General features: G+C 44.7%; 1 protein-coding gene and 1 long non-coding RNA gene across 3 annotated transcripts in view; one reads left to right on the top strand and one right to left on the bottom strand.

Annotated features, from left to right (window-relative positions):
- Positions 1-903: 903 nt before the first annotated feature.
- BRINP2 (BMP/retinoic acid inducible neural specific 2) overlaps positions 904-22740 on the bottom strand; it is a 123427-nt gene continuing 101590 nt past the window's right edge. For both annotated transcript variants that reach the window (XM_026001244.2, XM_072733095.1), the window contains exons 7-8: positions 19752-19974; positions 904-18097 (exon numbers count right to left, since the gene is read on the bottom strand). In XM_026001244.2, the coding sequence (XP_025857029.2) occupies positions 16981-18097; positions 19752-19974 (1340 nt within the window). In that variant the 3' untranslated portion in view covers positions 904-16980. The remainder of the gene's footprint in view (positions 18098-19751; positions 19975-22740) is intronic.
- LOC140594996 (uncharacterized) lies at positions 18097-20203 on the top strand. The gene is made up of 2 exons (XR_011996349.1): positions 18097-18838; positions 19572-20203. It is a non-coding gene; the product is annotated as an uncharacterized lncRNA (long non-coding RNA).

The following is a 22740-nucleotide window of genomic DNA, read 5'->3' as shown; positions in this document are numbered from 1 at the left end:
TTTGACTTCCACTGGCTGGCAGGTAGTCAGCATTTCAAAACTGGGATGTTTCTGTTTGAAGTAGGGAAGCAGAGGGCATAAAACAAGTTTTTGCGATGATTTTTAAGGCCATAGACTATGTTGTTGTTGAATTACCCAACACATAGCACAGTGCCTGATAAACAGCAATACTTCAGGACAAAGTTTTATTTCTTGAGTGTCACAAACAACATTTTAGTAGAAAACAGGCTGCTGGAGTTTCGCCAATGAATAAAGCATAATCCTTATTCTCAAAAAAAATCACATGCAAGATAATTTTAAGACATTGCTGAAGTGCAGCCACAGATTATCACAGGGACATGAGATGAAGAGGCACCTGGGATACCAAATTTAAGGAGGTGCTACTCTCAGGTTTGTCGAAGCATCTGCTTAAATTTTGTATTATAGGGACTCTGCTTATCTTACCCTAGTCCTGGCTTTTGGGTGAGGGGGATGGGTAGAGAAGGTTTCTGGAAGTAGTTAACAAATCTGAAAAGATCAACAGGAAGGAACTTTCCAGGAGACTCTTAGGGAGAAAGGCATTCCAGGTAGAGGGAAGAGCAAAAGCAGAAGTGAGCAAAGCAGAGGTCCTAGAAACATTGTGGTATAAGTGAGGAAATTAAATGTGGAGACTCAGGAGACCTGGGCAGATGAGGGACATAAGATAGAATAACTTGCCAGCCGTATTAAGGACCTTGAGATTTGTCCTATTGGCTATGGGAAGCAGGAGGTGTCATGGTCAGTTTGTGCTTCTAACAGAACATTCTGGTCAGTCTCTAGACACTGCACTGAGTCATAGATATTGTAAGCTACAAAGGCAAGCCATATGTGTAGCTTTAAATTTCCTAGTAGCCACATAGAAAAGAAAAGGAAAAGAAAAACTTATTTGGATAATATGTTTTATTTGACTTATAGCCAAATATAAGCATTATGATCATTTCAACATGTAATCAATATTAAACAATATTAATAAGATATTTTATATTCTTTATTATTGTACTAAGTCTTCAAAATCTGGTGTATAATTTGCATTTCTAGAACACCCCGATTTGGTCTGGCCACATTTTAAGTGCTCAGTAGCCACGTATGGCTGATGGCTATAATATTGAACAACACATGTCTAGAGAAAGGAATCTCATTGCTAAAAGACAGAGGCTGGTTTTTACAAGGTCAGAGGAAGATGTTACATTTCTTTTCTTTTTTTAAGATGATACATTTCTAATGCAGGGTGTTGGCAATTAGAACAGAGAAAAAGAAGGTAATAGACTGTCAGTGACTGAGCTCCTCCCAACCTCTTTGTTTGTGAAGTGGAGATACAGTATTTACCTTCCTAGATGATGTAAAGATTCTCTGAGATCACGTATGTAAAGCACCAGTTCAGGCTAAGCAGAGAATGTATGTTCAGCAGGCATCCTCCCCACTACCCAAGCTGTCCACCATCTCCAGGAACAAGAATTGACATCCCACTTGCATAAGGTGGTATTCAAAGCCCTGGAATGGTATAGTACCAGGTATACACTGCAGACACCAAAAGAAATCACTGCTCAATCTCCCCAGTGCACCTTCCCAGGTGTCTCTCCATCCCCCAACTGAAGGGAAATTAGTAGCTGACTGTCACAGAAAGGCTGGAAGAAAGGGTATAGTAAAGCCAGTCCAGGAGAGGCAAAAAAGCAGAATTGCTGACTTTCTGGGCAGCAGCCACTCTGACTATCAGCAGCCAGCAGTTGGCAGCAGCTCCAGATGATTGAGAACTGAACAGCTTAATTGGAGGAGTGTGAACATTGTGGAGTGCCAGGCTGGCATAGTTAAGTGCAAAAATGTTTCCCTAGAGCCCACATTTCTTGCCCTAGGTTGATGTGCCCACGCTGTCTTGGGGAATGCCCATAGCCAAACCCCTGTGCACAGATCAACAGCTTCTTTCTTGGAAGAAAAAGAAAATTCATTTCTGAGTAGATGCAGGATACAGCCCTCTAGACAGAGTAGTTCATGCTGTGGAGAGAAGCTGCGGATGAGGTGGAGAAAAGATAGGTCATTCTCTACCTAATGAGAACTCCATGCAGAGTGTCCAAAGAGTAACAGATGACACATAGCTGCAATAAGACCCTTCTGATCATAGGGAATTTCTGACTCTTATTTCCACCAAGGTGACATTCAAATATTTATTTATTTTCAAAATGATTGTTTTGGTTAGCTGAAGTCACTGGGTGGATGCTGAGAATCTAAAACAACAACAACAACAACAACAACAACAACAAAAAACACAAGCAATTAGTGCCTGGAGCTGATAAAAAGCACAACTCAGGTTCCCTTGGGTTCCCTCTGACTCACATGAATTTGCTATCCCTGTATTAGAGTAAGCAACTACTGTAACAAACAACCCCAAAATTCCACTGGAATAACAACAAATGGTTATTTGTGTAACAGTCTGATTTGGAGGAACAGCTCCCCTGGACAGCTTTATTCCAAGCAGACATCCAAAGACCCTCATACTTTACAAGTTAAGCCTCCAATCTTCACTCCTCAAAGCCTTCCCTGTCCTCTCACAGGAGAGGAAAGAAGGAGGAGAATTGCATGTGGGAGCATCCATAGGTCAGGTCTGGGAGTGGGTATATGATCTCTGTCCACTTCTTCTGTCCAGAGATCAGTCACATGGCTGCACTTAACTTCAAGAGAACAGCAAATACAGATTATGGGTCAAGGAGAAATAGGGAAAAGGCTGTTGAACATCTAGTCAGCCCCTGCCACAATCTCTCTCTCTCTCTCTGTCTCTCAACTAAGATAGACTGGGGCTCTGACTTGACCCTGGAGGCTTGGGAGTCAGGAGACTGCAGGCAAGGGGCAACATTAATTAGAGGGTGATGCCCTGGAGTTTCAAGGTGATTATTAATCAGGACAATGTCATGGTCAAGAAGTTATAATGCCAAACTAAATTTTTCTCTCTTGTATTCCAAACTTATTTTGTCAGTTTGCAAACTAAAGGAAGGAAAGATTCTGCAGCCAGAATACCAATAGACCAGAGGGCTAGGCGAGGCTGCCCATTGCTAAGTGGCACCAGGTTATCATCCATGGCCCCCACTTGCCAGCCAAACTTAGTGGATCCTGTGCCATGGTACTATAGGGTAGAGTGTTTTCTTTTTGCTTTAAAAAGCAACTTTGAATCCAGAATAAGCAACATTGTCTGCAAAGGTGTGGAAATTCCAGTCTGGTAAGACACTGTGAAAGACAGGCAGTGGTCCTAGAGGGTGATAATAGAGATGGTTATTGTGAAGGATGTTGTGGTTTGCAACAGCACCCCCTCTTTGGGACTGATACACAAAGGCTCTGGCTTCTTGGAATATCGACTGCAGACTGCTCACAGTTCACAATGGCGCCTGTCAGTAGGAACAGCTGTGCCCAAGGTTAGGCCTTCCCCTTTGCACAACTCCCAGGTAGCCCATGGGCAGTGACCACCTGCTTGGAGATTTAAAAGCCTAACCCTCTTGCGTCAATCTGGGACAACTCTGTGAAGGTCTGTTCAGGCTCCAGAACTCCCCATAGAATTTGCTTAGCTCTCAGTTACAATCTCATTACAAGTCAGCTTCTCCTTCTGCCCAAATTTGCCTTCTTCACTGCCTTACAAATGCCAACCTCAAGAACTATCTCCAGTAAACTTTCTGCAGGCTGATTCTCACCTACCAATTAGTTAATACAAAAAGGGTTTTAGGAAGCTGACTTTCAAAATGAGGCTTTGGAGAAGGGTCAGTCATTGGTCTCTGGAAGTGCAGACCTCAACACTGGTCATAGGTGGAATAGAACTAGCCCCTGAGATATTGTATCAGTGCAGTTGTTGAAAGCAGGGAAACTTCCATGCAACTGTTAAAACTTCATCAGCAGTAGACTGATAAGGGATATCTATAAAAAGGGATACATGGCCTAGTGCAGTGTTTCTTATGATTGAGAGGGATAAGGGAGATGATAATTATAAGGACCACAGAATTGGGTGACTGTTGCTGAGCACCATTGATTTTTGAAAGATAAATAATGACAGGCTCAGATGATTGATCACCATTTCAATGCAAAATATGAAAGCTAGAGGGCCTTCCTAGCAGCACTTGGGAAATCCTAATCTCCTGCAGCCAGAGTACCAGGAGAATAAAAAACAAGGCTCAGGACTTAAACATTAAAGTAGTAGAGCTTCAGATAAGATTGAATTCTCAAACTCAGTTAGTCTCTTATAACAAGTTCAGGTCCCTAATGGGGAAGGCATAGGGTGCTGAGACTTGGGATAGGGCAATTGAAGTAGATGCAGCTAAGTACCTTGACCTGCTGGGCCCTCAGAAGTCCCTTTCGCCCCTCTGCCTTGTTAGATCATCACCCTCCCCTTCCTTGAAGATGGTGCAGAGAGCTCAAATAAAGAATTCACTTTACCAAACAATGCTTTCCTGCTTCAGGATCTATCCCGTACCTCTGCCCCAGGTAAGCAATCCAGTAAGGAAGATCAAATTCCAGTACAAACAGACTAGAGATGCACTGAACCTTTTATGGAAGGAGAGAGAGTATACACCAAAGTTTCTGCAAGGCATGGCTAACATATCTCTGTACTAGCTGGTAGCATATGCATGAGGCTGAATCCTGGAGGACTTGATCAAGAGGAGCAGAACATAAGATTGGATAATCAAGAGTTTATCAATATGGGAATAGTCTCCTTTTTATACGATTTAGTGCCTTTGCAAGGGTCCTGGAGATAATTGTTCCTAGAAGGGCTGTTAGGATCCAGAAAATGCAAAGGCCCACACTATGTGAAGTAGAAATGCAAGAACTGCCATTGGTGGATGGTGAAGTAAGAGATAAAACAGCTCAAAGAAGTGGGCACACTAGAGAACATATACAATATCAGCCCAGAATCCCACCAGTATGTATATGTTTCATGGGAAGACCTAAAGGACATGCCAAGTGTCACACTAATAAGGAATACCTGGTGAACATGGGATCAGCCCAGTGATGGCTATTCTCTATAGGCTAACCAAGGCTGACGATAGGACAGGCTAATACAGAACTGGGTTTTCTAATAGCCTTATTAGATCCTCAAACAATAAAGGTCCAGGTGGTGGCACTCAACCCTCGGAAAACAGGGTAATTGCAATTATTGTAATGAAGCAAGTTGGCCATAGGTATCACAATATGTGGCAAAATTCAAGTGGTATTTGGATTTGACTAGCATGTTACCTTGCTAAGTTTCCAAACTTGAGTCAGTCCTTAGACCCAGAACACTGGGAGCAGAAAGAGATGCCGGATTCCTATAAAAAAAATCCTGCAACTCCATAGCAATTGTATTCAGTTGAAAATTTTCTAGTCCTTTTCCCAATGAACTATAGCCATTCACTCAAGTGACAGTCCATTTTGGAAAAGGGAATACCCAAACTCTTCAATGATTGTTGGACACGGAGTCAGAACTGACATTGATATCTGACATGGGTCTCAATATGCTATAGTAATCCTCCTCTTAAAGTTGAATCTTGAAGATCAGTTTGGGCGAGTATTGCCAGTGGGGCAGTATCAAGTTTGGCAGAAACCCTTAGAGTTGGTATTGGTTCCTTAACCTGTACAGTAGGAAATTTAGTAGGGAAAGCCAAATGAAAACCTCTGCAACAATGGCTCCACCCCAAGCCAAAATAGTAAATAACAAGATAACATTGCAACCTGGTAAGAATAGTAGACATTAGTGTTGCATTCAAAGATATAATGAATACAAAGTGATGGTCTATAACAAATTCCCATTTAATTCTCCAGCATAGACCCTATAAAAATGGAATGAATCATGACTGATTGATTCACAACTGTAAATTTAATCAGTGTCCCCAGTTGTAGCTGCAGCGCCAGATGTGATTTTACTAAGGTAGATGAATATAGCCTCCAACACATATTAAATGGACACTGATATAGTGAGCGCATTCTTTTCCATCGCTATAAGAAAAGAGGATCCAAAACAGTTCATATTCATGTGAGATGGACAAGAGTATATAATTATGGTCTTTTCTTAGGTTCTGCTAATGATTTGGCCCTCTGTCATAATATGGCTAGAAAGGAGATGGAGTGTCTGACATCCCACAGAACATCATATTGGTCCCTTATATTGACAAGGCCATCCTAATTAGACCAGATAAATAAGAGGTGGCTAGTATGTTGGAAGCCTTGGCAAAATACATGTGTTTCAAAGGATGGATATTAAAGCTTCAGGACCCTCATACATTAGTGAACTTTTTAGGGATCTCAAGTCCTAGAGAATGCTGGAATATCCCTTCCAAATAAAACAACAAAGAATTGTATTTTACACCTCCTACTACTAAGAAAGTAGCATAAATTTTAATAGCCTCTTTAAGTTCCAGAGGCAGCATGTTCTGTACCTGGGAATACTGCTCTCACCCATTTGCTGGGTGACATTAAAAGCTATGAACTTTGAGTAATATCCAGAGCAGGAAAAGAGCTCAGCAGAGGGACCAGGTTAGGTTGTGAGAAAGTGGTCTGACACTTGAGCCATATGACCCAGGAGACCTTGTTGTACTAGAGGCATCTATGATGAGAGAAAATAGTGTGCAGAGTTAATGGAAAGTCTCAATAGACGAATCACAGTGTAGACTTCTAGGGTTCTAGAGAAAGTCCCTGCCATCTAAAACAGAGGACAATAACCATAAAAAAAATGAAATTACCTATGTGCTACTTGCCCGTGGTAAATACAGAGCTTCTAACCATGAGATAAAAGGACCTCTCCACCATGAACTGGTTAAGTCATAGCTCACAAGTCACAAGGTGGGGCCAGTTCTGTGGCAATGCATTCTTAGTGGATATGGCACATCCAAGGTTGGGAAGAAGAGCTGGAGAGCACAAGTAAGCCAATTAAGCAGGTACCCAGAGCCCCATGCTATCAATCAGTTTACACTAGGGTATCTCCCATAGCTCACAACTGTGGCTTAATGGAAGGGCCTTTATGATGAGATAGCAGAGAAGCAGAAAGCTGAAGCTTTATTTATAGGTAGCTGTGGTGCATAGTGATGAGGGGAAATCCTCTCAGCAGAGTTTTGATGTTAAGTGCAATTAGTCATCAAATTTGTGGAGAGGGAGAACTGACCTGAGGTAAAAATATAGATGAAGTTGGACAATGGTGAATGACATGGTTGGTTGGTTGGTCAGTTATTTGGTTGGTCAAGGGCCTGAAAGGAGAAATATTAGAAGATCAGAGATGAGTAGGTCTGTGAAAAAGGCAAGTGGGTGGATCCATGGAAGTAGACAAGAAGCATGAAGGTTTTTGAACTACATGTTAATAACCAGCAGAGAACATCCACCATAAGAGAGGGACTAAACAACTAAACAGAATGACTTGATCACCTGCTAAAAACCAGTCTCTGTCATTGGCAATCCTAGTGATGGCACAATGGATGCATGGCCTAAGGAGCTATGGGTGTGAGTATGGAGGCTGCTCATGGTTGCCATCCATTAAAGCTGATTCAATTACTGCTACTGTTGAATGGAGGCAGTTAAGAACTTTGGGAATGGGCTAAGAACTTTGAACAAACACCATGGATTATTGATTATTCTTACCTTTTCGTCATGTTAGCTTTTGAATGTCTTTGTGTGCCCACAGATAGTGCTGAGAATGATATATTTTTCTGTAGGCCAATCTGTCTCTGCAATAAATTTCTCAGATGTTTCCAGTAAGAGCATAAAGAAGAAGTTCTCCTGCTCCCACAGGAGGCAGCAGAACAAGAATGCATTGGCTGAAGAAGAGTCATTATGAATAAAGTGTATAGTAAAACTACATTTGGAGATGATATGCTCTTGTATATAGAAAATTCTAAGGAACCCCCCCACACACACACACACACATACACAACTATTAGAACTAATAAGCAAGTTCAACAAGATGGCAGGATACAAGATCAATGTATGAAAATCAGTTGTAGCTCTGTACACAATGAACAATCCAAAAATAAAATTGAGAAAACAATTCCATTTACAACGGCATCAAAAGGAATAAAATACTTAGGAATAAATTTAACAAAAGAAGTGTAAGACTTTTAAGACCCAAACCCATAAAATATCATCAAAAGAAATTAAAGATTTAAATAGAAAGATGTTTCATATTTACAGATCAGAACACTTAATATTGTTAAGATGATGATACTCCCCAAATGGATCCACGTAATTAACACAATTCCTATCAAATCCCAGCTGCCTTTTTTAAAAAAAATTTTTTTTTAATTTTATGATAGTCACAGAGAGAGAGAGAGAGAGAGAGAGAGAGAGAGAGGCAGAGACACAGGCAGAGGGAGAAGCAGGCTGCATGCACGGGGAGCCCGACGTGGGACTCGATCCCGGATCTCCAGGATCGCGCCCCGGGCCAAAGGCAAGCGCCAAACCGCTGCGCCACCCAGGGATCCCTGCCCTTTTTTTTAATAGGAAATGACAAACTGAACCTCAAAACTCATATGGAAATGAAAGAGACAGAATAGTCGTAACATCTTGACAAAGAAAAAGTTGGAGGATACACATTTCTTAATTTCAAAATTTACCACAAAACTACAATTATAAATACATTGTGTTACTCACATAAAGTTAGATATATAGATCAATTGAATGGCATTAACAGTTCAGATCATACCATACATTTATGGCCAATCAATTTTTGACACACGTGTCAATACAATTCTATGGGGGGAAGGAAAGTCTTTCAACAAATGATGCCAAGAAAACTGGATATTCAAATGCAAAAGAATGAAGTTGGATCCCTCTGTCACACCACATACACAAATTAACTCAAAATGGATCAGAGGCCTAAGTGTAAGAGCTAAAACTTCAGATTCTTAGAAGAAAACATAGACATAAATGTATGTCACCTTAGATTAGGAGTTTTAGATAGGACATCTAAAGAATAAGCAACAAAAGAAACAATAGATAAATTGGACTTCATCAAAATTTTATACCTTTGTACTTCAAAGAACACTATCAAGAAAGTGCAAAGAAAATCCACATAATGGGAGAAAATACTGGTATTTGTAAACTATATGATGCTCATGTGTCATACATATTGTATGATTTCATTTGTACAAAAATTTTCAGAATAGGCAAGTCCACAGAGATAGAAAATAGATGAGCAGTTGCCAAGAGCTGGGGGTTGGGGAGGAATGGAGAGTGACTGCTACTAGGTACAGGATTCTTCCTTGGGTGATGTAAATGATCCGGAATTAGATAATGGTGATCAGTGCACAACTTTTTAAATAAAAACTACCAAATTGTGCCCTTTGAGGGGTAATCCTTATCATATATGAATTGTGTCTCAATAGAGCTATTTTTAAAAGAAGAAAAAAATTAAGAGCATTGCACCATGAGGCTGGATGGGGAACATGAACATTAGGCTGACTCATCATTGTGTCTATGAATATGTGCCTAGACACGTGCTGCTCCTGCTTCTTAGAACATTTTCCCCACCTTTATTTCTGCTAATCCACATCTTGTATTTCTAACATAACTGGAACATAAACTCTGCCTTCCCCGTGTCAGTATCTAAAAACCTTATGGCAGTACTACACCCTGGTTCCCCATCAAAGGATTCAGCCAGGAATTAACTGCCGCCCGTACTTGCTAAAAGTGCACTTATGATGTGCTATTTGAAAAAGACAGGCTAATGGGTATGTTAACTAGCCATTCTCTTCGATACTCCCAAGCTTTATCACTGTAATGGCTTATATCATTAGAAACAAGGTACCTGGGCCACGTGACCAAGCCAGGCACAGGCATACTGGTGATGAGTGATGTTATAATATTATATTCTCTGCTTTTATAGAGGGTCTATATAAGAAATACCCATTTGAATGGCTTATCTATGTCTGCCACAGAACTGTAATCGAAGACTTTCCGTTATATTACCCAATGACCCTTAGGTAAGGGCCCAGATGATAAATTTCTCTTAGTTTCCAAGAAAGAGTTTGCTTCTGCAGGTGAGTAACCTGGATGTTTCTTTTTCCTTTCCTTTGCTTTTCTTCCCCTTCTTTTCCTTTTCCTTAGACACAGAAACTATCTAATGTAATAAAAGCAACCCACACTTGGGGCACCTGGGTGGCTCAGTGGTTGAGCATCTGCTTTTGGCTCAAGTCATGATTCCGGGGTCCTGGGATCAAGTCCTCCAACAGGCTCTCCACAGGGAGGCTGCTTCTCCCTCCGCCTCTCTCTCTGTGTCTCTCATGAATAAATAAATAAAATCTTTAAGAAAAAAAAAAAAAACCCACACATGTACTACGAGCCTGCTCCTGTCCTTTATATGCTTTCTTTCTCTGGACCATCACAACATCCTATTGCCCTTTACGAATGTGCAAACTGATGCTACAAGAGATTAAATGACATAGCCCGCCCCTCCCCACTGGCAAGGGGCAGAGATGGGATTTGAACGGAGGCAGCCTGACTCCAGGAAGCACGCTAAGTCCAGCTTCTAGCTGTATGGCCTCTCTGCAGGGTTTATTTCCTAAGTCATCTGAAAAAAAAAATGCTTGAATTAAGAGGGTGTACATACTAAATACATGTTTGCTTTATTCCCCACATCTCCTAGCTGAAAATGCTCAATAAATAACATTGATTGATTTATTTTCTCCAAGTGCTGAGATCCTTGGAAGAGTGACCCCACATAAATTCTGGTGGCTGTTTTTATTAATGATGCAAGGGTAGTAATCACACAGGCTGGAGGAGAGGAGGACAGAACGAAAATGGAAATAATTCATTTTCTTTCTTAGGTGAAATGCCTAGAAGTTGCATGGCACCTTAGCAGTCTAAAGTCTGGGCCTCTGGGTGCGGGCACACTGCTGGTAGGGATTTAATCATCTTATCTGATGTATGTTTCCACGGAGTGACAGGTACTCCCTGTCCCACTTCGGAACAGATTTACTCTGTCTGATAGGCTTGGGGGAAAGACCTTTACTCAACCAGCATGATTCAGCTGGTCTGTGGTGCTGCTTATCTGTAAACACATTCATAAGCAAGCTAGCTCTCAGCTTGCAGAATTTTGATTTAGTTAAGTTTCCTTTCTTTCCTCTTGCCTCCCTTTTCTTCCCTGCCTCGTATCTGTAGGCTCCTATGTGGTGGAGAAACTACAGAGCACCAAGATGTTTGTAAGTGAGGACCTCACCTCCTAGCCAGACACTACTGACCTTTTGGTTTCTTAGCCCCTCTGATTGCTGGTAGACTCCCATTTTAGAGTCCCAAGTGCTGCAGAGAAATGACAGACATACTCTGTGGGAACTGGCTCCTCCAAGTGTGGTCTCTGGACCAGCTGTCACAGCATCACCTGGGAACTATGAGATGTGCAGAATCTGGGGCCTCTCTTGGGCCTGCTGAATCCAAATCTTCAGGTGAATCATATGCACATTAATGTTGGCGAAGCACTGGTTTCAGAATACTGCCCTCTCAAGGAGTGGAGCCCGCCACTGTACCACATGGATGCCCCCTGAGTGTGCCTTGGAGGCGAGAATAAGGTGCTGATGTGGTTGCTCAGGAGTCACAAGTGGAGCACCAACCAGATGTAGTGTGGACCTTCGGGGGCTCTGTTGCTGCTGTCGGTCGTTTCTACTCTCTAAGAAGGGGCGCGCACATTGTATGTTAGGTCTTTCCCTCCACTGACTGTAAAACATCTGGAGACCTGGGACATTGCTTGCATAGTTATTAGAAGTTTCACAGCAGATTAGTGCCTCCCAGGGAGTCATTGTCTCCCTTTCTGTATACTATCAATGCTTTGCACATCTCTACTAGAGAATGCACCACCCTGACTTGTTTCTGCTTCTCCATCTCCCCACATCCTGTGGTACAATTCTTCATGGTCCAGAAATGATTATTCTGCACATACCCTAGTGCCTAGCACTTACCACTAAGAGGGAGGAAAGGGAAAGAGAAGCAAGTAAAGGAGAGGAAGGAGACGTGGGAGGAAAGGAGGAGGGAAGAAGGAAAGTGGGAAGGAAGAAAGGAAAGAGCTTGGAAGAAATGGGATTGAGTTTTAGGGAATTGAAGGTATATATGTATTCTGGAAGTTGGGAAAGATTGGGCAAAATTGTGCAGAGAGTGAGTGTTCAGAAAGAGAAGGGAAAGAAAAATCTTAGGGAAATCTTAGGGGATGAAGCATCCAAGTGACAAGTAAGGGGATAAATCAAGAATTAAGATGAGTGTGGAGCCAACATGCAAATTCAGGGCTGCGTGATCAATGGCCCACGCCATCTCCTATGCCACACTGCCTTTAGCAGCATAAACAGACAGCAGTAGAAGGACCCCTAATATCTGCATAAGAAATCTAATTCCTTTATCCCCGGTGGGGGGTGCAAAATGGGGCCCAGAGAAGTGGATTGACTTGCTCAGTTACAGAGCTGGCTGGTGGCAGGTGGCAGACGCAGAATAAGGAACTAATAAAAGGGAGTGTATCTATAGCTGGCTGGTCATATAACTTGAATTTTTCAACCTATCCTTCCAGGCCAGGAGCCAGTGTGTCTCCATGGCTCCTTTGGTCCCTATTCTCACTCCACTGCTGGGCGGAGCAAGCACTCTTCATGCAGCCCAGAGTGCCGGCTCATTACTATTCTCTGCCGGGGCTCTAGACCTAGGTTATGTGTGTGCCACAGGGACTGCACGGTCCTGCATCTTCTGCGTGTTGTTAGTAACCAGACCTCTCTAGCCTTCACAGCAAAGATGGTTTGCAGAAGTTATCAGATTTGTAATGGCATTCAAATTCTAATTGGCGGTAGAGAAAACAGCAAGAAATTGGAGGCACGATGTTGTGATTAAAAATCATTGAGCTGATAGAGTTATCAGGAAACCAGCAAGTTGCTCCCTGTATCTCCAGCCTAGATGGAAACATGTCTACTCCGTGCTTAAAGCTTCTCGGGGGAGAGACCTTAGTTTTTTCTTTTCAGTTAACAGCCGATTACTTTTGCTAGAACCACTCCCAAGAAAGGATGTGAGGATCCTCCTGCCTCTCAGCAGCCCTCTTCTTCCCAGAGACGTGTCATCCCTTCCCTGCCCTCTCACTCCCAAGTCCTGTCATCTCCCAGGACCCAGATGTCATTTTCTGGCGGAGAGAGGTAGGGAAGGAAGACTGCTCTTCCTCCACTGCTGATAGATAGAACCTCAGGCAAGTTCTCTAACCTCTTCTCCCTCATGTCAGAAACAGGTAGACTGGCTGGCCTCTAAAAACCTTCCAACTCCAAAAATCTAATACTCTATTTTGCCAGCGGGTTAACTTCCAAGACTTATTTCTTCCTAAGGGCATTTTAATTTTCATACAAAATATAATGGCAAAAAAAAAAGGGATCTCTCTTCTATGCAAGAGAACAGACTTACACAATGAAATTACAGGTTTCAAAGGTGATTTTTTGGGGGCAGGACATTATGGAGACAATATATTCCATCTACTCAAAAGGCAGTTCTGCCCATCCCGATGACTATTTTCATATTTGTGAAAAGAAGCCAAGAATTGGATCTGAACTATTTGTGATACCCTGTACTTGAAGAGATGTTCATTTATTTTTTTGGCTGTGGATGCATGAATATGCTTGCAGAGCAAAGCATTATATTATTAGCAGGGGGCATTAAATGTGTTATTTAGTATTAGAGGTATTAGTCTTGAGCATTAGGGCAGATTAGCATTTGATGTATTCGTTCTTCGGGGTTACAATTAAGGCTTGGATTCCTGATTGTTATATCCAATAACTGAATTGTGATTTGGCTCTTAATTCTACATTGAGTTCACCAACATTGACAGCTCAGTCCTAATTAATTAATGACAATTCTTTATTTTCAGCCTTGTATAAGAATAGGTTGTTCACATATTCTGATTATTATAGACTTCCAAGGTGACAATTTTGACTAGGGATAGCCTTTTCATATTGTGACATTTCATAGCCTAGTTTTCTGAGAAACTCTATACTGAATTCATGGTTTCAAGCCTTTAGAAACCTCTTAAGGAATCTTGCCCATCCTTTACCCCCACCACATCTCTCACTTGCTTTCTAGAAGCAAAGTGCTCCCATCTCTCACTTGCTTTCTAGAAGCAAAATCTTTGGTCTGTTGCTTTGACCCAAGCTCTGGTACACCGGAAACCTGTTCATCACTGTCTCAGAACAGAAGAGTCAAGCATCCATCACAGGTAACAGATTGGTAGGTCAAATATGAACATTCCTTCTGCTGTGTTAATTAATAATGTCTTTTAGGCCTTCTATCATATAGTACTTGCATCTGGGCTCACAAGGGCACTCCTAAATATTTACTAATGTGTGATAGTGTTTTTAAATGGAGTTGATACACCCAGCTTAATGGTTTAAACCTTTGAGCAGGCAAGAAGTAGAAATCCTTATAACTGAGTGCATATATTTCTAAAACCTTAATACATCACACCTTCATCTTCCCAGGGCCTTCCTAAGACATGGAGTCTGAGATAACGAGACACAACCCCCTACTTAAGATAAAGTGCAACTCTATAGGTACACTTTGCCCCAGCGTGGTGTGATTCAGAGATTGACAACACCACCCCACGGTGACACCAGCCCAGGGAAGACGGGAGCCCTCGGGCACTGACTCACTCCTTGCCGGGGCAACTACCGTCACGCCACTGAAGGTGCGCTCTGCTGACCTTGCACACAACACATTCTCAATTGCTTTCCACCTCATTCTGAATATTGCTGCGCATGCTGGGCCTTTAATTCACGGGTGACAGCCTGTGCCCACCCAATCCTACAGCATGTAGACCTGCACAGCCAGTGCTAAAATCAGCCTCTAATATCTGTCTTGCACCTCTCAAACCCCACCGTTGAAAAGTGTCAATTCCTTCCTACCACAACCCCCTTTCCCAACAGAAGCACACTCCTCTGACACATCTGTACCCCACTGACCAGGACGACATCTGCTGGCTCCATCTTCCACAGATGGCTTGGTATAAATTCCCCAAAGCAAGCAGTGGCCGAGTAGAAATAGACAGCCAATACCTGTGTCCACCCCTCGATTCTCCCATCGCTCTGGATTTCTACCCTAGAAGGCTCCAGGGAAATTGTGAAGAAAGAAATGCTGGAGGCTGCTGATCTACCAAGGATTTCAGGTCCTTGTGGGTTGAAATATGGTGCCATGCTTAAATATAATGCTGAATTCTTCTCTATGCAAAAATAAACATGGAAGGCTCTTGGGCACATAGACATGACCATCCTTTCGGTCTCCCAGTTCATTTTGTACCAGCTGAGATACAGCCCAGGTAGGGGATCGAGTACTGAGTATGTATGTGGTGACTTTTGCCTGAAGAAAGTGCAGGTCATCATGCCTCCTCATCGTACTTGGACCCTGTGGAGAATAGACAGGGAAGTGACTCTCCAAGAGATATGCTCTGAAATGCTTCTCTGACCACCTGGGGGAGGCACTGTGGTGAGAATGATGCCTTATTCTGTGTGGTGTATGTCCAACCTGCTCTTTAGGCTGGGAAGGTGGTAATCACACAGGATGGAGAAAAGCCAATGCCATGTCTGCATCCTTCCCAGTTTCCTCAAATGGAGATCGTGGACCATAAGATGCAGAGAGCATGGGAGACTCTCCTGATGTCCGCGGCAGTGTTGGCAAAGAGGAGTACCCATTAGCAGACACTTGCCCAACACGCAGCCTGGGGGCCCCCTTGTGAGCAGGGACTTTGACACTACTCTCCTGATAGTGGGAAATCCTGGCTGAAGGGCCTGCATTAGTTCTCGCGCCTGGGAAAAGAGGTGCAGGGGCGGGGTGGGGGGGACTGGTAGCCAGATACCCCCACATAAACACACACACTCACACACACAACCAGCCAAGCCTGACATGCATTCACTTGTGAAAGCATACACGAATCACCCAGCCTCCCCCGCGGCAATAGCCACCATCCATGAATGCCCACGTATCACACACAGAGCAATTAAAAAAAAAAAAAAATCCAGGCAGCCCAAGGAGCTATACTCTTTTTTTTTTTTCTCTTTTCTCTCTCATTTTTCCCCTAAAAAAGGCCTTTTAAGAAAATATATTAAATCAGGTAAACTTTTACTCATATGTTCATGTGGCTGGAGCAGATTGACAAAGAAAACAATCACAAAATAAATATTTTTGTTTTGTTTTTGTTTCGTTTTTAAAAAAGAACATTTCCCTATACATTGTCTCTTTCTAACTTGACAGAGCTGCTTTCTTGGGCAGAATGGGTGCTGTTGGAAGAGGAGCTCCGGCTGGACCACGAGGGTACACGGAGCAAAGTGGGGAGGCCGAGGAAGCAGGGGGGCCGGAGGGAGGGAGGAGTGGGGAGCAGAGCAAGCCTGCCTGCCCGCCTTACGGTCCTCTGTTGGTATCACCTTGAGTTTCTCAGGGGAGCCGGCTTGAGAGGCAGTCAGTGTCTGGAGGGCGCAGACGAGGCAGCGTACAAAAAAGTAAGAACCAACGTGGGGAATCACGAAACAACGCCATTTTAAGAAATCTGGTTAAAAAGAATACAAAAGTGACTCCACGGAGAGGGAGGAGGAGCTGCTCCCACTCCTACCGCTGTGCCCCCTCTTGCCTTCTTGAATGATAAGAATCACTTTTAAGGATTTATTTTTTCATGGTTTGGCTGGTTCTTTTTCTTAATCTCTCCCTTGGCTCCTCTCTTTCAACTGCATTCATTTGAAAGCACCGACTTTACAGATTTGAGGCTGCTCAGGGGTAGCCTCCCTGTGTGAGTGAGAGTGTGTGTTTGCACGCGTGTGTGTGTGCTCGCACATGCACATGGTGAGCGTGTGCGCGTGTGCAGTAGCGCTTCCTTTCTCTCCTGCCTGCTTCAGTCCAAGCCCTGAGGTCCTGTCTGCTGGGTGCTGAAAGTCTCAAGGGAGAACCCTGTTGGCACTAAGGTGAGGGCTTGGATGATCTTCGCACCCTGGATTTCATGGATCACCCTGGATCACCTCCCTGCCCAGCACTGGAGGGGGCCCCCCATTAGCTACAGAGTTTGCCTGTCTCATACTCCACGGGGTTTGGCAGCTTGGAATTGAAAGCCCTCAGGGAGGACTGGATCCTGCCCACCTCGTTGTTGGCCAGCTTGAGCCGATGCCGGAGCAGGCAGGAGAAAAGGTCAAGCCGGACCTTGCCGGGTGGAGAAAGCTGGTTTACCCGGTCCCTAAGCTCTATGAGCTGCAAGAGGGCAGAGTCCTGGGAACCTTGAGTGTATGGGTAGTCTAACTGGAGAATTAAGTCCCGGATAGCATCCGGGTCAAAAGGTAGGCTGTAGCCAAAGACCTGCAAGGTGTTGATTTTCATGTATCCTAAGTTCTTGGAGGGATCGGTCATCTCCAGGGGCTCGTAGTAGATTGTCTCATTGGAGTTGTCATCCAGGGACTTGATTCGGCTCCGGAGGTAAACGTGGACAGTCTCAAAGAAGGTCTTCCACCTGTTTCCCAAGGTGATCGTCCAGTTTCGGCACTGGGCGGCTGCATCCACGTTAGTCCTCTCCCAGTCGGGGAAGCTGCCCTCATTCACAGGCATGAACCAGCTCTCAGAGTGGCTGCCCCCAAAAGGGTTGACATAGATGGCCATGACAGGCTCCAGGGTGCTGTTCTTGGTGAGGCAGATCTGCAGGGACAGGGCCAGCATCACGTGCACTAGCCCAGGCTTGTATTTGTTGCTCTTCAGGGTGAGCAGCATGCGCTTCCTCCAGGAAGGGTCGAACCAGCTGCCCAGACGCATGTCGTTGCTGATAAAGATGGAGTGCACCTCAATGCGGCTGTCCCGCTTCTGCAGCAGGTACTTCAGCTCCAGGTCCTGCAGGTCTGTCTCTAACCCCAGAAAGTTCTCCAGGGACTCAGCCACCTCTGGCCGGCACAAGCCCTGGGCTAGCACATAGCCTGGGTTACAGCCCCCACAACGCGTGCTGTTGTCCGGAGCACAGTGGGCACACGCTGGCCCCTCCCCCAAGGCACACGGGATGGGGCCCTGGCAGGAGGACTGGTCATAGGGGCAGGTGCAGCTGTGGCTCTGCTCCAGGAAGGTGCCAGGGAACGTGCTCTCTCCACAGTAGAGCAGGGACTGGACTCGATTCCACCAGTAGGACAAAGACCTTTGGGAAGGAGGTAAAAATGAATAAGGAGTCCTAGGAACACATCGCCATCACCCCCTACCCCAAAGGTAGGAGGGGGTTGACCAATAGGTGGGAAAGGTAATGAGAAAGATGAAGCCTCAGGTTCTCTGAATGATGGAAACCCTACTGCACCACTTCTGGAATGACTAAGGCCCAGAGCTCAATGTCTGATGGATCAACACCAGCAACACTTGACATCACGCTTGTACTGGAAGCAGCCAGGCTCATCCCTCCCTGGTACCACCTCCCTCGCTTACTCAACAGCCTACAGAAGATCTCCCACGTGTCTGTATGGAAACCTCCTGTGTGGCTTTCAGCCTTCTAGAGAAGACTGTCCAGCAACCGGCTCTCCCAGCTTGCTGGCATCCCATCCGTTTCTGTCCTACTTCACCATCCCTGTCCTTTCTATTCCCTCTGCTTCTGTCTCTCTTCCACCCAGAGCAGGAATCTTCTATAGCTGGCTTCCTCTTCAGGCTTCTATTTCAGCTCCTCTGATAGCTCCTCCAAGAGGTCTTCCATGACACCCTTTTCAAAAGAACCGCTCCTCCGCTCTCTAGCACACTGCTCTGTTTTATGTCATCCACAGCAAGGACCAGGATGGGAACTGATTGTTTATTGTCTCCTTGTTCACAGATGGCCTCTCTGCAGATGCCACGAAAGCAAGGACACTGCCTAATCCGCCAACATATTCTCAGATACCGGGATTGTTCCTGGTGCCTGGTAAGCACTTAAGAGTGATTAGTTGAAAACACAAAAAGGAACCCCTTCTGGAAGCCTTGGCTGGCCTGAGTTCTCCACTCGGGCTTCCCTTTTACCAGCGCCTCAGTCAGAGCCACAGCTCTGGGTTGCAGGGTAGCTTCCCTACCCCGCAAGGCCCCATCTCAGCGCACCATTCCCATCTCTCCCACACAATCTGGCCCAGACTTCCTTCTCCAAGGTGGCTTTTCTCTCCAGCTCTTGCTTTTACTAAACTGCACCTCTGATTTATGGTCTACCAACATGAATTTAAGTGGCTCCCGCATAGTTAAAATTTTATAGTTTTTCTGTTGCTGTATATTTATTATATCTTCTCAATGAACAAATACCGCCCCCCCGACACACTGCTTAAAATCAGGATATGCTGTGTGCACTTATTAAGTAAGTGGGCGCACGACGGGGTGGATGAGGGAGTGTCTCTGACTGGACAGCCCCGCTCTGCTCCCAAGGCAGCAGGGCCTGGCTTCCTCTCCTTCTGTGGCCGAGAGCAGTCACTCATTTGAAGAAAGCTGATGTGTGTATTCTCACCATATGCAATTGGAGTGTGAGCTCCAACTCCACCCCTTTCTTTCCTAAAAAACGTCTTAAAACCGAGATGAGTGAGAATTGGAGTATGATTAGAATAACATTTGAATCCACTACAATTTATAGAGAAGTAAAATTAGCCTCTCTCTGTTTTCTCTCTCTCTCACTTCAGGCACTAGTCAGAATCGAGAATGACACACGGGGAGGTGACAGCAGGGGGATCTCAAAGGCCTCACGTGGGTCACCACTGCCAGATCTCCCAGTTGGACAGAGAGCCTTCTACCCCCGCCCCCCCGGCCCCTGCAGCCCTGGGGATGGGCCCGCCCTGGGCCCTGGCGGCTGGGGCGCTCACCTCTCCTTGGGCAGGCGGAAGCGAGGCTGCCGGTGGCAGCGCTTGCAGAGGTTGAAGAGCCGGCGGACAATGCGATGTGTCTTCTTGACCAGCAGCTTCAGGCTGGCTCCCAGCTGTTGGTAGCGGTGCTGAAGGCTGGTGTCCACGGCCCAGAACTGGGAGATGGCTGTGGAGTTCAGGAACCTGTCGTCAGGCAGCCTCTTCAGCAGGGCCTGGAATTCCTCTGTGGGCAAGAACACGGAGCTGAGCTCAGGGGGCGGGGGGCAGGGGGTGTCATGCAGACCCTGGGGGTTGGGGAGCAGGAGGGCACCGCCCCCCCCAGACCCAGCCAGCCCTTGCAAGCACGCCCCCATGTAACAAAGGAGGCTTCATAGCCACTCTCCCAGCCCTTTTTTATATATTTCTTTTTCAACAGCTTTATATGGAAAATAATTAACATACCATAAAATAGAGCTTTAGGATTCTTTTCTCTCTTTCTTGTCCCTAATATGCTTCTGAATTTCAAAACAGATTTCTGTCACTGCCCAAGCAAGCCAGAGGGACTGCTTTTGCCAATGACCTTGGGACACACCACTTTCTCCCTTGGTAACCCCTTATACATCATTCGTGACACCGTCCATCACAGGCTGTCTTCTTTGTCGCACCACAAACACACTGTGGGAGATGTAGGGCAGTCCCAAAGGGGAGAGTGGACAGCTGGCAAATGTGGACACCGGGAGACTAGAGTGCCCAGCTCAGAAAACTTCTTAGAAACCTTCCAGTCCCCAAGCCCAGCCTCTCCCGTCCATATCCTTCTCTCTGACTCTGGAACGCTTTCAAGCTTCAGCTCTTGGCAGATAGCCCTTCTTTCTTCTAGCTAATCCAGAAGGAAGATGCTCTCTGGTTCTGGGGGCCTACTGCAAATCTGAGTTCTCAGAGCTTCGTAGGCACAACACGTTTGCTGAACTCATGCTCAGATCTGCTTTTACTTGGGACCTGCAGCCACTGTCTCCTGGTGGGGGTCCAGATAGCCCTCATTTACTCAGTAGCAGTAACTAACTCATGGAGGTGGAGCCCAACATCCTATTCCACAATAAGCATCAGTGAACATGTGCCAGCATCACTATTCCAGCGTAGCTGGGATTGTGAGGACTGGAATATTCTCCTTAGCAGTTAACTGCCATGTCTGGGGCTTGAAATCGCAATGCCTGGGGCCTCAGCTCATTCTGGTTTCTCAAGCACTTAGTTATTCGTTCCCTCTTCCCCAATGGTTGGAGAATCATACTTAGTGATGACGTTAACAACTAGCTTCTACGTTCTTCTTTTCTGGTTTTTTTAGAGACAGAAAGAAGCAGAAAGAGAATCTTAAGCAGGCTGCATGCCCAGTGCAGAGCCCAACGCAGGGTTTGATCTCATGACCCTGAGACCATGACCTGAGCCCTGAAATCAAGAGTCAGACGCTTAACCAATGGAGCCACCCAGGCACTCCTCATAGTTCTTTTGCTAAAACGTTTAAGCTCACAAAACAGCACAGGGAATAAGAGGATAAACCCCCTGTGCCCACCACCAAGATTTAGCCATTTTGCTGTATCGACTTCATTCAGTCTTTTGTTCTGTTTTGTTTTTGAGAAATAAGACAATGAAAATATGTAATCGAAGGCTCTGAACTTCCCCTCCAACTCCACCTCAATGTAACCACTCTCTTAGATGTTTTATCATTACCATATATTTCTTAATGTTTTCTGCAAATATATTTACCTGTAAAAAATATTAAGTATTGGCTAGTATTTTTTTTTAGATTTTATTTATTTATTCATGGAGACACAGGGAGAGAGAGGCAGAGACATAGACAGAAGGAGAGGCAGGCTCCTCGCTGGAAGCCCGATGAGGGACTTGATCCCAGGACCCCAGGATCACACCCTGAGCCAAAGGCAGATGCTCAACCACTGAGCCACCCAGGCATCCCATGTTTTTAAGCATTATATAAATAGTACTAAATACATATTATATTTAATACATATTATTATAGTATTATGTTTATATAGTAGTATATATAATACATAACCTTTTTCATTTTTCCTTGTTTTACCAACATTGTGTTTCTGAAATACATCCACATAACTTAACTATCATTTAGTGTTGAAATGTATGAATGTACCAGACAGAGTTATTTATACATTAGTTTTATCTGCATTATCCCATATGAGCCTTCCATCCACCTATCAATATCACTTTCCCTCTTTTACAGAAGAGAAAATGGGGATATGGCGAAGCTGTATGGCTCACATAAGCTCATAAAACTGGTTACTAACAGAGTGCCTTAGTCTTTGGAGGCTGCTTTCAGAAGATGCCACAGACTGGGTGGTTGAGAAACAACAAAAAATTTATTTCTCATAGTTCAAGAAAGTGGGAGTCCAAGATCAGGATGCCAGCTCGGTCAGGTCCTGGAGAAGGCCCTCTTCTGGGTCACATATGGCTAACTTTTCACTGTGTCTTCACATGGCAGAAGGGAAGTGGGATCTTTCTGGTGCCTCCTTTGTAAGAGCACTAATGCCCCATCACCTCCCAAAGGCCCCATTTCTCTGGACATCATATTTCCAACATAGGAATTTTGGGGGATGCAAACATTCAAACCATCACCAAAAACAAGGCCTCGAAACCAAGTCCTGAATCTAGATCTCAAGGTAACACAGATACTAGTTGTCCCTGTGATAAGCCATACTCAGCATGTGCTGGGTGCCTCCCAGAACCATTCTATGTACATCACGATTCAACAGACATTCCTTCTGCACCGTATCTGCAGACACGCCCTCAAATCTAGTCACCTGAACTTAGGAAGTCCTCAAAATACATCTCCTTGGTAGGAGTTATGTCCATTTGCACAGACAACAAAAGATAATCCCTTGAGACTTGAGGTGGTGATATAACCTCCTAGGCTCCCAGAGACAGCAAGTGGGTGAGCCAGGATCCAAGCTGAGTTCCCCACATGCTGGGCCTGTACCTCACATCC

The sequence above is a fragment of the Vulpes vulpes genome, chromosome 13, assembly GCF_048418805.1.
Source record: "Vulpes vulpes isolate BD-2025 chromosome 13, VulVul3, whole genome shotgun sequence".
NCBI classification, from domain to species: domain Eukaryota; kingdom Metazoa; phylum Chordata; class Mammalia; order Carnivora; family Canidae; genus Vulpes; species Vulpes vulpes.
The sequence above is the reverse complement of the archived record's forward strand: the minus strand, read 5'-3'. Positions and strand labels throughout refer to the sequence as shown.